At 35.6% G+C, this 16,251-nt stretch overlaps 1 protein-coding gene across 1 annotated transcript in view; it reads right to left on the bottom strand.

Moving 5' to 3' along the window:
• Nucleotides 1-16,251, bottom strand: part of INTS7 (integrator complex subunit 7) — a 69,320-nt gene that overhangs the window by 29,165 nt on the left and 23,904 nt on the right. Inside the window, exons 10-15 of the mRNA XM_069108760.1 lie at nucleotides 13,807-13,904; nucleotides 12,050-12,289; nucleotides 8,853-8,990; nucleotides 5,555-5,761; nucleotides 1,627-1,821; nucleotides 875-978 (exon numbers count right to left, since the gene is read on the bottom strand). Coding sequence (XP_068964861.1) covers nucleotides 875-978; nucleotides 1,627-1,821; nucleotides 5,555-5,761; nucleotides 8,853-8,990; nucleotides 12,050-12,289; nucleotides 13,807-13,904 — 982 coding nt within the window. The remainder of the gene's footprint in view (nucleotides 1-874; nucleotides 979-1,626; nucleotides 1,822-5,554; nucleotides 5,762-8,852; nucleotides 8,991-12,049; nucleotides 12,290-13,806; nucleotides 13,905-16,251) is intronic.

Raw genomic sequence — 16,251 nt, 5'->3', positions numbered from 1 at the left:
TGGACCTAGGTTTAAGAATTCCTGGTTTAATCATGCATTTATATGTTCTACAACTTGAGTTAAGTCAGAGGTTTAAGGGATAAATGATGATTAAGGGTTTAAAGAATAAGAAATGCTAGACGTCTAAAGTCCCTTTTTTTTTTTTTTTTTTAAAGCAATCGGGGTTAAGTAACTTGCTCAAGGTTACACGGCCAGGTGTTTCTGGGTGGGTGCTAAGTGTCTGAGCCTGGGATTCGATCTCCAGGTCTTCTCAACACTGGAGCCGATGCTCTTACTCGCTGTGCTACCTGGCCGCCCCCTAAAGTCCCTTTTAATGCTAAATCTATGATTTTATAAACGAGAATGATTTAGTAAGAAGTAAAGCAGTAGACAGACATAATAATGGTTTTCCAGAAGAAAAATATATTATCTTTTTGTAGTTTAAGGAACATAACTACCACCAGTAAGATACATATTTAGGATTGTGCCTCCTTTCTCTAAAGGTTAAGAAGAGAACAAATTCTTAATATGTTCCCAAGGCAGAACATCCTAGAAATAATAGTTATTTTAAGAATATGGTAAATATGAACATCCCATGATAGTTTTTTAAAATTGCATTATTTGGGGCAGCTAGGTGGTGCAGTGAATAGAGCACTGGCCCTGGAGTCTGGAGGACTTGAGTTCAAATCCAGCCTCAGACGCTTGACATACTCACTAGCTGTGTGACCCTGGGCTAGTCACTTAACCCCAGCTGCCCTGCCTTCTTCCCTCTAAAAAAAAAAAAAACCCCTGCATTATTTGCTAAGTTCATTTTGATGGGCTACATATGTTGTCAAATAAACATTACTTAAAAGAATGTTTAAAAAGTACAGCAAATTTGGGGCCAGCAGGATACAACTCAATGTTCCTCAATGTTGCTGAGTCTGCATCAAAAGATGCTTGATAAAGATCCTCATAACGAGAAGCTAGGCTTCGGAATTCTTCCATAGACTGTTTCATCTACAAAGAAAGAAAAATGCAATAACCACAAAAAAATTTTAAGTTATTATGTAAGCAAGAAAGCCAAAAGAAACAAAATCTTTCTCCAACTGATTAAATTAAATATTCTGGTTAATGTTTAATTTTTAGATCACTTAATTTTAGAAAGATTTAAAGGAGAACGTTAACTAAGCATTTCTAAGAAATGCAAAAAGATGGAATTGGCATAAATATTCAGAAGTATACTAATCTGCATATAAAAATAAGTATATATAATGTAAAACATTTCTTTTTCTGGTTATTTTACAAACTAAAATATCTTAATGCTTCCTAAATTAAAACTCCACATCCATTAAATGAAAACAAATACTTTTCTCCACTAAGAAGCTAATACTTTATGTCTTTATAGAATAAAAAATCCAAAGCCTATGCAGGTCTATTTTTTTACATAAAAGTATTTTTCCTTTGTGAAAAACTGAAATAAAAAATTTGCTAAGAGTCAAATGGAAAATAACATACCAGCTGATTGTTAGCAAGATTTAATAACATTGTATACTTATTTAGAGAACCCAAACCATTAACAACTGACAAACTAAAATCTTTCACCTTACAAAAAACCTCAAAAAACACTAAAAGGTAAACCTATTCAGGAACAGAGCTGACGCATGCCTGATTGGAGATGCGGCCACATCTTTGAAGGTCGTTCCCCAAGGTCATGGCTATAGTTGTAGCAATAGCAGGTGGAGGACTTGTCTTTAGACTATTACAGGTGCAGAAAAGTTGAGAAAAGGCCTGCAGAAGGTCAATTCTGAGTTTTACAAACTCACACTGAAAACTTAAAGGATTCAGTGGTGTGCTGGCAGCCTAGAAAAAAAAAATGTAAGTTTAAGACATGAAGTAAATATGATACTAGGATGATGCAATGTCAAGTAACTGTTACAGTTCACTCAAATAATACTAATAATCTATAATCGAAACCAAGACAACAGAATTTTCACGCTGATGGATGTTCAAATTCTAGACATCTCCATTTAAGGGGAGCCCATAGGTTTAGCTTTGGATTACCTGAAAGATTATATTAAGGAATTCTCCAAGAGAAATTACCTACTTCATGGCAAAAACTGGGATCATTAGTATTATTAAAAGTACTCGATAGGTTTATTTCTGAAGAGAACTTTACAATACAGAATATATTAATCGATAAATTTATTGTTATATCTCAATTCCTTGGTTAAGGAATTGAGGTGATCTCTACATACTTAGTTTATGAAGTATTTTATAACTGCTTTCAGAAATGGACTTATAGTTTCCTCAACTACAAAATGGGGATAATAACAATGCCTCTCTTGTAGGGTTGATGTGAGAATCAAATGAGATACCTGTAAAACACTTAGCACAGTGCCTGACACAGAGCAGATGCTATATAAAAATGTTTATTCCCTTCCTTCCCTCATCAAATAATCCAATCACTGAGAAACATTGTAATCTTTTAACAGATTCTAAATATACTCCTAATTTCCCCTTTTCTGAAGTTATTACTGAAGAACCAATCATATGATATTAGAATTGAGATTAGCTAGTTTAGACTCTCATTTTATACTTGAAGATTCTGAGACCAGATGTGCTAAGTAACATGTCTAAAATCACAAAATTAGCTACTACTTGGATGGGTACTAGAATGATGGTCTTCTGAATATTAAAACAGTTCACATTTATTTTATTCATATTTTCCTTGTATCTCTTTACCTACAATAGGTCCTTGCTAGGCCACTAGGATGCACAGTGGATTGTATGTGGCCTGAAGTCTAGAAGACCTTATTTCAATCCAAATTTACTATTGGTGTGACTCTTGGCAAGTCACTTAACTGCACCTGCTTCAGTTTCCTCAACTGTAAAATGGTAACAGCAATTATCCCAAAGGGTTGTCGTATGGATCAAATGAAACATTTGGAAAGTGCTTAGCACAGTGCCTGGCACATAATAGGTGCTTGTTCTCCCCCCCCCCCGCCCCACCCCAATTATAAATCATAAAATATAGAATTTCTAACACTTAGGACATCTGATCGAATGCTTATTTGAAACTAAAAAGCTGAAAAGTGCCTCAGGATCTGAGTCAAAACAGTATCATAAAAAATATTTTTAACTATTATAAATATATATAGAAATATAAAATATAAATATTTTCTTATTTTCATATCACTCTAAATATTATGTACAACTAGTGACAATAGTTACCTTTATAGGTGTTCAAGAAAAATTCCCAAAAAGGAGTCACTTATGTCTATATGGATCCAAGTTATTATTAAATGAAAATATTTAATAAGTCACTTTACCAATGTAAACATATTCCTAAGAATATGTTTCCAAAATATTGGAGAATTAAATACCCAGAGTGTGCAAAAGTCCCCTGCCCCTGAAAACTTGCAACTCTCCAACTGGCTTGGCAGGAACAATTAAAAAACAGTCACTTTCTCACAGCTGTGCTAATAAGGACATGGATGGATCATTCATTAATTGGGAGGTAAGCAAGCAAGGCTATGCTCTAGTGAATCAAATGACATGTTTATAGAGAGCTGTGCAAATTTTTAAATGCTAACTAAATGTCAGCTATTATTATTATGCTCCTTTAGACTGATTTTTTTCCTCTTTAAATAAGAGGCAGGAAGCTTTCACAAATATGAATTTACAAAATGAAACAAATAGTAATTTCAAATTTTATAAAATGAATTTATTATTAAAAAAAATATTAAGCAGATCAAGAATGCACCAACAGAAATTTCTTCAATGCATAACTGCCTCACTGTATTGTTATTCTACTTCACAGTGTCAAGTGTCATCATATAAAACAATTAAGAAATTTTCCGCTCTACATAAGTTACACACTAGTGTTGTAGTTCTGCCTGTCCTGAACTAACAGTTCCCTTTACCGAGAAAAATGGATTTTTTTGCTCTCATTGTCTGAGTCATAATCAGTTTTCAGATTAGACTGGTTAAACTATAATTCCTAGCCATTCAATAGAAATGAATGACTAAATAACTTTTTAAAATGTCACCCCCAAAGCTAACCTTTAAAGAGATATTATATTCTTGTCTTCAACCGATCAGTGAAAACCAAACTTCAAAAGTCTTAGTCTAAGCATGGCCTGGAAGAAAAGACATGTTCTCCTATTTTGTATACTCACACTTTAATGGTTCATCTGTCAGGGCTTCTAGGTATGATGGTCACAAATGCTATATACTCTCTCTCTCAGACTTCTTACTATTTCTTACCCACAAGACTCCCATTTTCTGACTGTGCCTTGTCAAGGACTTACTGTCCTCCATGCCTGAAATGCTCTTCTTTTTCCCTTCCACTTCCTGGTTTCCCTGACTTACCTTAAGTCTCAGCTCAAATTCTGGCTTCTGCAGGGGGCCTTTGCCAGTCCCTTCCGCTGACAGTGTGTTCTTTAAGATTACCTTCCATTTCCTCTGTAATTTGCATTCTTTCCCACCATGCTCCCCCCTACCCTGAAACATCTGATTGGTTGTTATATAGGAAACAGTCTTTATTAAGAGAACAGAACTAGGACCTGTAAGTGGAAATTAGAGGAAGGAAGTTTTCTAGTTCAACATAAAGAAGAGCAGCTAAAGATTCATTTAAAAATGGGAAGGGCTGCTCTGCAAGATGGTGAATTCTAGGCTGTCCTCTACACACGGAATTTTCTTCCTCAAGTCCTAGGTAAAATCCTACCTTCTACAGGAAGCCTTTCCCAATCCCCCTTAATTTTAGTGCCTTCCTTTTGTCTATTACTTTCCATTTATCCTGAATACAGTTTGTTTGTACAGAACTGTATTCATATTGACTCACCTGTAAGACTGTAAGCTCCTTGAGGGCAGGGACTTTTGTCTTTTCTTTGCATCACCAGTGCTTATCATAGTGCTGAGCACACTGTAGGCACTTGATAAATGTTTACTGACTGTTCAGACCCATACTGGAATTCTTTCCAAGAATTTTGTAGAGGATATCAGAATTAGGCATTAAGTTTAGGCTATATAACCTGAAAGGTTCTCTTTTAACTCTAAGACTTTACATGAAATGAAAATTCTAGTTATTAATTTTACTTGGCCCTTTCTTCATTAATTATAAGAAAAGATAATTAGGAGAGCTGTTTCCAGTATTTTTTAAGGAATACTATGCCCTCCCCAATAGGATGCCATGCTGTAAGTAGACGCTTAACCAATGGGGTTTGATGTTAATAATAGTGTTAATGACCTAGGCAGAGTGCTGTGTAGCAGAATGTAGAGAGGAAGGATTTTTACCTTTATTCCATTCATACTTTCTACACCTATCTGGCATTCTTCCTACTGTAAGGGATTTGCTCTTAAAATAAACTTTGGTTTCCTGTGCATGCTTTAAAAAATGGAATTCACTATCAATATCCTACCATATAGCAATCTAAATGAGTATGGGGCAATAAATAATAGACCCCTCTTTTTAATCATGTCCAGGAAGTTAAAATTTTACTAAACCAAGTCTTTAAAAGAGGTAATTAAAAGATGACTCAGATAGATATGTCTATTTCCACATAGGCCATCATCATTATAGCAAGAGACTTACTGTTAAGGATGCTATCCCTTTATGGTAGAATTTCAAAGATTCAGCAATACAGGAAAGTGCTGAACTATAATCCTCTTCTTGCAAACCTGTGAGACACTGTTCTGCATGGGAGAATTCCTTCAAACTGTTCAGCCAAAAGTAGAAATGTTCTGAGGCTACCTGAGTCAGGAGACTTTGATAAAGTTCTCTGGCCATGTCATGATTACCCTAAAAAAGGACAAAGAGGCAAGTGACATTTTTATACTTTGAAATAGTTGATGCTGCAGTGAAAAGGAAAAACCAATCTTGGATAAGTTTCAATAATCAATTTTCATATTGTATACTTTGAGACTCAGTCAAAATATTTCTTTAGGATAAACATACCAAGCTATTCTCACATAACAAAAATTTAGAACCAAAGACAAAAGAAACAATTAATTATAAATTTACTTAGCAAAGAACTCCCTATTAGATAAAAGTTGCTGGGGAAACCGAAAAGCAGTCTGGCAGAAATTAGGTTTAGACTAACACCTTATGTCATAGTCTACAATAAATTCAAATGGTGCATGACCTTATTATTTAAGATCATATTGAAAAAAAAAACATTAGAAGAGAAGTATATCATATACATTTCATAGCTATGGGTAGGAGATATATTCTTAACCAAAGGATAAAGGCAATTATGGAAGATAAAAACATAAAGTTCTGATTGCATGAAACTGAAAAGCTGTGCCACAGACAAAATTAATGTATCTAGGATAAGAAAAAGTAATTAAATGTGAAAAAAATCTTTGTATCAAATTTCTCAAATAAGGTTTTAAGATCTATATAGATAATGAAGATATACATACATACATATACTATATACCTCCCCCCCACATATATGTATGTGACCAAAAGACATTCTTCAATAGATATGTGGTCAAAGGATATGAACAGTTATCGAAAGAATTGCAAACTATTAGAAGTCTAGGAAAGAATACTCTAAACCATTAATAAGAGAACTACAAATCAAAATATCCCTGAGTTTCACCTCATCTACAGTAAATTGACAAAAATGACCAGAGATGGGAAGTCAATGTTGCAGGGGCTGAGAGAAGATAAATACAGTGGTATATTGTGGGTGGAGCTGTGAATCAGCACAACCACTTTGGAAAGCAATTTGGAACTATGAAAATAAAGTTCATTCCCTTTGACCCAGGAATTCTACTACAAGGTTTATACCCCAAAGAGGCCACTGATAAGAACAAAGTTCCTGTGTACACCAAAAATATTTATAGCAGAACTTTTTGCTACCACAAAATAGTTATCTATCAACTGGAAAATGACTAAACAAGATGTAGCATATGAATGTAATGGGAGATTACTGTGCTGTAAGAAAGGATCAATATAGGGGGCAGAGAGAAGATGGCAGAGTAAAGACAGGGACTCTCCTGAGCTCTCCCCTAAACCCCTCCAAATACCTTTAAAAAATGACTCTAAACAAATTCTAGAGCAGTAGAATCCACAATAAAACAGTGAAACAAATTCCCAGCCCAAGACAACTTGTAAGAAAAGAAAAACTTGGCAGAAAAGATCTGTTGCACCAGAGTGAGAGAGGAGTATAGTCCAGCACAGGCCACTCCAGTTCAGACCAGGCCCCAGCAAACTAGGAGCAGGCCTCAGGGTGACTGAATCAGCAGCAACAGCAGTGGTTTCCAGACCTCTCAACCCACAGATGCCAAAGACAACTTAGAAGGTCAGCAGGAAAGGCCTGTTGTACCTGGGTGAGAGTGGAGCACAGTCCAGTGTAGGCCATACAATGAGAATACCTTAAAAAGCTGAATTGGTCCAATGGAAAAGGAGATTCAAAATTTCACTGAAGAAACGAATTCCTTAAAAATTAGAATGGAACAAATGGAAGCTGATAACTTTGGAAAATCAAGAAACAATAAAACAAAACCAAAAGAATTAAAAAATGGAAGACAATGTAAAATATCTCATTGGAAGAAAGGATGAATATGAAAAAGCATGAAACAACTTACATGAACTGATAGAGAGTAAAATAATCAGAGCCAGAAAACAATATAAACCATGACTGCAAAAATATAAAATGGAAAGAACAATCACCACACACAAAAAGTGAATGCAAAATTCTAAAAGATAAACCTGGATCCAAAGAAGAGACACAAGAAGATACCTCAATTCAGTTCCTTTGTAGAGGTGAGAGGTTCATAGATGTGAAACATTTCATATAATTTAAGATTTAAAATTTATTGATTGGTGATTTGTCATATAGGATGGCTCTCTGGGTGGGGAGGAGGGGACATACTAGAAAAAATATTGATGACATAAAAACAAAAGAAATCAATAAAAATTTTGTTTGAAAAAATAAACTGAAGGCTAGTCATTTAGGCTTGACTATGAAAATCAACAGTCCCTTTTTCTCACCAGTCTGGAAAGGCATACTTTTTCTGAGGGAGAAGAGGAGATAGTGGGGAACTGCAACTATGATTTCATTTGTGTAAGTAAGTCCCTAGGTAGAAACTCCCTTCACCAGGTCTCATAGCTGGTACGTTTCAGAGGTAAGACTTGAGCCTAAGTTTTCCTGACTCCAAAGTCAATCCTCTACCCATTCTACCATTATGTCTCTATGAGCATACATCTTTTTTGATCTATATACTATTCTGGAGAACAGCTGTCTAAAGACTCTGGAATCTTTTATGAAAGAAAAAGATTAATAGATGAATAATTTGTGTTCTAATTGTTTCAAACTTTCTTTTAAGTATTTCTCAAACTTTATTATTTCAAGACTTTCATCACAAAGATTCCTGAAATGTTGATGTTCTACATCCCCTTAAAAACAAAACAAAACAGTAAGTCTTTCCTTTGTTTTTTTCCACTTTAGAAAGGACAGGTGAATTCTGCTGATTGTTGGGGAGTGAGGGGTTGATACGTAGAAATTTATTTTTTACGTGCAGAGATTCATGAATTCTTTTGAGTAAAGGAAAAGAGGTGAGGTTTATGGAAAGTAGTGGTGATGACATGATAATAAACAGAGATTATGCTAACAAGATATAGTTAGCCAGACTCAAATATTTAGGACTCCTGCAGAAGCTTCCAATAACTTGTGGTATACAGACCAATATTTTGTGATTTTATTAAGAAAAAAAAGAGTTTAAAATAAAATCTCTTTCCCCGCATCATCCAAATTCTTAACTCAAGCCTTGGAATTCATATTTTCATCCTAAGCAGTAAGTGTGGTTGGTAATCCCTCATTCTAAGGGTTGCTTTATGTTGTTTCTCTCAACATAGGTGATATGAAAGGTGGGCACCTTACCATCCTAGATGCCTGTCTGGCAATCCGGTATGCTGTCCAACCATTAGAGACATTCTCAAGTTGTTGTTTAATAACAGTTTTAACTTCAGCAGATAATGTTTTCTGACTGGCTACAAAAATCACAGTAGCCAAAGAAACCTAGTTCAAAGAAGAAAAGTTAATATAATTATCTACATAATAGCAAAGATATTCCATGATATTCCCCTAAAGTGGTAGATTCTCTTGTACTCCTAAATGTTCCTCCTCCCTTTTTTATCCTGTTATGACATTTTCACCAATACTTCAAGGATCCATTATTTCATTTTTGACATATAGATTATAACTCTCCTATTCCTTAGTAGGCAATCTTCCTAAGTTGCTATGGTTGAAACAAAGCTGGTAACAATCCTCTCCAAATTTTGCTAGGATATCATAAATACAGCACATCACCAGGTCTTTACTCAAGCTTGGTTAAAGCAGGAAGGTCATTTAGGCATGTTATAAACTGGAAAAATGAGACCTTTGGATCCATTCAGCTCCATGCCACGGATGTAGCCCTGGCATAAGACTTTAATGGAGATTTGAGTATCAATAATGTTTGAAGACATTGTAATTCTAGTTAAATTTTAATAAAAAGTAATACCAAAGAAGGCAGTTTGCTTCTGAGGCATAAATCGTTTTCATGAGAATCGTAACGGCTAAAAAATCCAAACTACGTAAGCAAGAAGAACTAACAAATATCCCCCCATTGATAGCCTGGAATTTGAAAGGTTCATCTAATTATAGGCCAACAGTTAACTCTAGCATAAAGCTTACTGAGGTCACACCAAGTAACAACTTCCTGCAGTGTTAAAGAACATGCGCTGTCTTCAAGATAAAAACATCACTTCAATTAGAAATGCACTTAGCTAGTTATTGCAAACCAACTACAACACTGATGCATTCAGACTGGCTTAACTGGAATCTTGTTTTTCTACTGAAACTTTTGTTACTAAAAGCACTACTCAATGCAGTGCCAACATGCAGCGCCCTCTTGTGGATGAACTATAATATAGTTTTTCTGGTCATATAAATCTTCTCTAACTCCGTTGTTTCTACCAACATTTCTCAAGCATTAATTAATTAATAAGTATTCAAGTCCCTATTATGTGCAGGCACTGTACTAGGAGCTAGGGATACAAACACAATGAATGAATAATCCCTGCTCTATCTTCAAGCCACTCTCACGTAAAGTTGGAAAAGACTGACAATCCAACTTCCTCATTTGATAGGTAAGTAATCACAACCTGGGAAAAGAGTAACCTATTTGCCCGAAATTACACAGAAGAGGAAGCAGGTAAGAAGGAATTCAAATCCAGTTCTCTAGATTCCAAATCCATACCAGTAAGAGGGTAGAAGGGAAAGAGATGGAGGGAAAGGGGGGAGGGGGAAGGAGAGGAAGAAGGAGAGAAAAGGAAAAAGGGAGAGGGGAGGAGAGCTGCAGCTCATATTTCATTATAATCATATTTTTTGTGGCCCAACATGGTCAGCACGTTAAACTACATTGGCTGGTGCTGCACCACCTGCCCCTGCCCTTCTTCCCTCTTCTCTACTCCTGGCTATACCTTCACCCACAACTTCTGACTCACTGAGTTTAGGGAGTTAGAATTCTCCTTGCTCCCTGTCCATGGCAACTTCCTGAATTCCTCTTTACCACATTCACTCAGTAACTCCTCTAAGATTCAGTCATAAAATTTTCCACCCACTCAAGATTATGGTAGCTGCAATATATCCTCATGGGACTTTACTCCCTCTCCTGCACTCTATATTCCAAGCAAAATGGTCTTTTCTGTTCCTCACACAGGACACTCCATCTCTCATCTTTGTGTGTCCATGTCCCATACCTCTGGAATGTATTCCCTCTTTATCTCCATCTTACTAAATCCCCCTCTTCCTTCAAGATGCATCTAAAGGCCACTTTGGACATTGCCTTCACTCTTAAACTACCTTGTATTTCTTCTTTTCCTATTTATTTGTACTTATGAGAGCTAATAGAACTTAATATTTAGATTTGTTTATATTTATCTTATATACACCTATAAATGTCTTTGTTGTCTCCATCAGAATATAAGTTCCCTGTGAGTAGGGATTGTTTTGTTTTTCTGTTGCTGCTGATGGCACCTGGTACATACTTGCTTAATAAATACCTGCTGATTGATTAACTGGTGAATATCTGAACCCACTGCTTTGAAATAAAAGTGGTATTTAATTCATAATTTACTTGTTTCACATATAGAAAAAAGTGACTTTTTTGTCACTTGTAATTTAGCTGAGACTTTAGCAAGGGTAGAACATCAGCAATTAGTTGAACAACTGTCCTGTAAACAGGGATAATGATAGCACCTGCCTCACAGGACTGTTGTGAGAATCCAATGAGATACCTGTAAAGCACTCAGTATAATGCTTGTTTCCTTCCATTCCCCTGAAGGTTCTTTGGGAAAAGAGGTAGTAGCTTGATGTGTTCAAAACTAAAAAGGGCTTTCCTTTAGTTATTTCAAACCAACTACAACATGACTGATAACCTAACTCAAATAATGTTCAATATTAGTCAAACATTTTGGTTCTAATTACAGCTCCAAAGTAAATTCTCTTTGTAATTCTCTCTTTTTAACTTTACACTTTCACATATACAATCCCTGATTCTTTGCCATTTGCTTTAATAAAATATTAGCTCAAGTACTGAGGCATTTACTTCAAAAGTTTGGTATAAGGATCAAAAAAGACTAGTGGCACAGATTCAGAGTTTGGAAGGGACCTACTCCAAATCCCTTCATTTTACATATAAGGAAACTAAGGCATGACAGGGAAAGGAAAAGGGTGAAGGTTATTTGCCCAAGGTCACACAGAAGAGATGTGAACCCACATTCTTTGACTACATTCAGTATGTTTTACAATTGTAATACTGTGGGTGCCTTGAGGACTGGAACTTCTTTGGCCCCTTTTTGTCTCCCCAGTACTTAGCAGAGTGTCTGACACACTGTAGGCACTAAATAAATGTTTAATGACTGTGATATCTGTAAAGTATTTTGCAAAACCTTAAAATGCTATGCAAGTATCAGCTTTATTATTAACTTGTCAGCTTCACTTAAGTTGTATACTAGTTTAAAAGTTCTCAAAATAGATAAAGCTGGACTGAGTCCTATTCATCAACAGTACATTCCAAAAAAGTGGTTTCCCACCAAAAGTTCCTGCTGCTTATCTGTAGCAGAACGTCCAATCACTTTGTAGAGCTCCATTAAGTCTCCAAGCATCCCGTCACCCAACACTGGTAGCTGCATGGCAATGGAAGCCAAGCAGTGGCACATGAGAATCCTGGATGCATCCTGAGCACTGTGCAACTGAGTCAGCAGAGACTCAACCACTGACTGGCTGAGATGAGGACGGCACTTGGCTAGCTTCACCATACAAGTCAAAGCTATCTGCATATCCAAAAAAAAAAAAATCAGTTTAGTCAGTTTTTTCTAGTGCCTAAATTCATCCTTAATACAAAAGAATCATGTGCACTGATACTAGCAACATGGTGGGCTAACTTCTTGAAGATAGAATATCATCTTCTTTTATGAATACTCCATGTATTGAATCAATATAATCCTATAATAACATTTTCCAACTATACCACACTTAAAACTAAATTAAAAAATAAAGCAAAGCCAATGCTTTATTGATATACCTAGAACTAAGCCTGATGAGCTTATGGAAAATTAAGAGGAAAAAATATTTTATGGCCAAATCTAAATGTCATTTTCTCAGGGCCTTTAATTCAAAGAATCAGAGAAACTGAAGTGGGACAGGACCTCAGTGGCCACCTATACCAAACTATATGGAATAAAAATCCCTTGTATATTATCCTAGAGACTCCTCCTGCCCTCTACTGAGTAAGAAAAAAGATTCCCTCCTTTTCCTGTCAGTGCCATTATATTCTAAAAGCTTAGTAGCTCTTGAGTAAAATCCCTTATCTTATAGAAACAAAGAATTTCAGAATTTTTTTTCAGAATATATTATCACTTGACCCTCAGGATGAGGGATGACTCTCACTTTTCACATCTGCAAAATGAGCAGGTTGGATCAAATGATCTAAATGACCCTTTTTAGTGAGATGAAACTATAATCTAGGTAGACTCTCAGCAATTATTCCAATTACTAATACAGTAGATAAGTAAACTAAGGTATAAGGAGAGTTAATTGTCTTGTTTATAGCCTGCCAACTAGTCTATCTTGCTCATAAGTACAGCTAAGTTTCCACTCCCAGAAATAACAATGTTGAATGAAGCAATGCTGGATAAAAGTAGAGATATGTTGTGGAAGTCACTATGTTCCAAGATGTGAGCCTAGTCTTATCTTATGCTCTTTCTGAAGCACGAGGGTTTAAAAAAAAATCTTATGCTATATTCCTCTTATCTTGTGAATTCAGCCTTAGCTCTATATCTATATCTATATTTAGCTTTAGCTCTATATCTAGTAAATAATTTCCTTTTTCTGAGGTTTCTGACTAGCCATTTTGTCAGTTAAGGTCCCTAAGAAGCTTTCCTAATTGGTCATTAGCACTACAGTACCAAAACTGGCCCATGAAACTTCATATATAACAGATATTTCTATTTATGTGACTAGAGAAATTATTCCATCAGCTCTTGGTAAAATATATGGCTTATATGCCTTGATATATGTCTTTAGTTTTATCATCAATGTTGTATGTTTTAGATTATAAACTCTAATGAGAAGAGACTGTCAACTACATCTGCTTTAGACACTTTTCAAAACTATACCAGCTAAATATATGTTTAATCCTCCATGGTGAAAAAAAAAATCAGCTTAAATGTTTATTTTGTGCATTTTTTGTGATATTTTAGATTAAAGGACTAGGTTTTAGAGTGAAGATTAAAATAAAGCTTTTTGTTTATGTAATATAAACAATTATGTTAAGCAAATACTTTTTTACCTTTAAAGTTGTTTGAGCACCTGAACTATCATCTTGACTACAAAGCACCAGGAGAGATTCAAGGCCAAAGACTGCATCCTGCTCCAATGCCAAAAGTTCTAAAGAAATAAATGACACATTCTGGTGTGATACAATATCAAAAATAAAATAAGTACACAGAGAACAAACAGCCTGAGAAACAGAAGTCCCTAAAATTCACAAGGCTATTATAAAGACAGTAATTAAGACTGAAATCGTTTTACAGGGGAAAAAAAGTCAATGTAACATTTATTCTGAAACTCAAATCTTTATACTTTATTACCTTCTTCATCATTTTAATGAAAAATATGAAAAAGCCTCCAATAATTATTAAAACCAAAGTCAGTATCACAAAGTTAGAGAGTAACAGACACTCTTAGGTGGGGAATATTACAAGAAACAGTAAGAATAAAGCATGCTTTATGTTTCTTTCATGGGTAGCATATTTAATATCTATATGCCTAAGGCTGCCTATAATAGCAAGCACCCTAGCACACAGGGTGTGCTGCTAGTACAGGTTCTTTGATCTGCTTTGCTAAAGAAAAGACAACTTTTAAAAGGGTCAGCAATATTACTTTAATTACAGAGAAGTCTCAGAGATTCAACAGACATGGCTCCTACTGTCTGAACAAAGTAATACAACCACCTACATACACTACCAGATCAGGAGAGCATAAACCTCTGAGTAGTCAAGGGACTCTTAACAAACAGTTACTCAGAGCAGCTATTCAAGAGTTCTGTCCAGGGAATCAAAAGGTCCTTCTAATAAGCAAACCCCCAAAGTAAAGTACCAACCTTCCAGTATACATAGTTTTCAACTAATAGGCTCAGAGCCAAAAGGCATCACAACCCATGTGGCTCAGTGCCTAATTGAGTAAGTCTTCCTGTTAGAAAGCCTTTCCTAAGTAAGCTTCCCTTTAGGCAAGTTCCTCCCCCAATGGACTCTATGTGACTCAGGATGTATCACAGCTGAGACTGAAATACCTGTGTACCTTCAGACCTGGGAACATGGCCCTTTTTCCAAGGAAAAGGGGACACATGTGGTCACATAGGTCTATTAATGGAAGATCTTATATTCCATTAACATCACACTCTCCTCTAAGATATATATAAATTACATGCAGACCACTCTAATTTCCATGGAAATGTTACTCAGGAAAAGAAACATAGTTTCTAATGAAAGCTGAACTTCTAAGACATAAATATAAGCCAAACCAGAACTCTTGTAATCTCATTAAGCTTGTAAAGTCAAGACCAAAAGGAGAATAAAATCCTTTGTATCAAAATTACTATTTGAATACCCTTTCACTACTTAAGACAGTTTTTTTATACCTGCTTTATAACTCTAAATTAATAACCTGAAATCTCAATATCATGCTGACTGACTCAGTTTTTGATTCATCATCTTTCATTAATTCCCTTCCCTCAGCAGCCCATTCCCTTTGATTGGAAGACTAAGAGGGTGGGGCACTAAATTCCTTCCAAGCTCTAGAACACAGCAGGTGCTTAATAAATGTTTACTGAACTGAGTTTGAATATGGTAATTGTCTTTAAAGACATTTAGGGAGATAGCTACAATATACACCATAAATATCTGCTCTGGGAACATTTTACATGATGTTCCAAAAGTCTTAGTATAGTTTTAACTATAAAAGTTTCAAATTGCAGGGGTGGCCAGGTGGCTCAGCGAGTAAGAGCACGGGCTCCAGTGTTGGGATGACCTGGGGGATCAAATCCAGGTTCAGACACTCAGCACCACACCCAGAAATAACTGGCTGTGTAACCTTGAGCAAGTTACTTAACCTGATTGCTTTAAAAAAAAAAAAAAAGAAACAAAGGGGATAGTTTCAGAGAACTCTGGGAAGACTTGTATGAACTGATGAAGAGTGAAATGAACAGAACCATGAGAACAATTTATATAATGCTAACAATATGGTAAAAACAAACAACTTTGAGGGTCTTAGTTACTCTGATCAGCATAGCAAACAATCACAATTCCAGAGGCTTAATGATGAAATGCACTACCATCCTCCTAACAGAGAGATGAAAGACTCAAGAGTGCAGAATGAGACATATTATTTTGGATGAGGCCAATATAGAAATGTGTTGTGCTTGTCTACAGATGTTTATAACAGGAGTTTTGTTTTTCTTTGTTTCTCATTCAGGAAATGAGGGTAGGAGGGACAGAAGGTGGATTTTTGCTCACTGAAATTTTTCTTAAAAAAAAAAAAAAAAGCATTACTATTTGCTTTGCCACTGTACCCTAAGAACCATGGGACTTTTCTGTTTGACTTGCATTTGAAACTTTCCATGAGTCAATCCCCCCTTTCAGAATGTGAGCTCCTTGAGAGCAGGAACTGACATACTTTCCTATTTGTATCCCTAGCACTTAAAAAAAGTGCTTTGCACATAGTAAGCACTTAATAA

The sequence above is a fragment of the Petaurus breviceps genome, unplaced genomic scaffold, assembly GCF_028583685.1.
Source record: "Petaurus breviceps papuanus isolate PSGF00001 unplaced genomic scaffold, PetGlider_PUasm1.0 90434, whole genome shotgun sequence".
NCBI classification, from domain to species: domain Eukaryota; kingdom Metazoa; phylum Chordata; class Mammalia; order Diprotodontia; family Petauridae; genus Petaurus; species Petaurus breviceps.
Note: the sequence above shows the minus strand (reverse complement) of the source record. Positions and strands in the feature narration are given on the sequence as shown.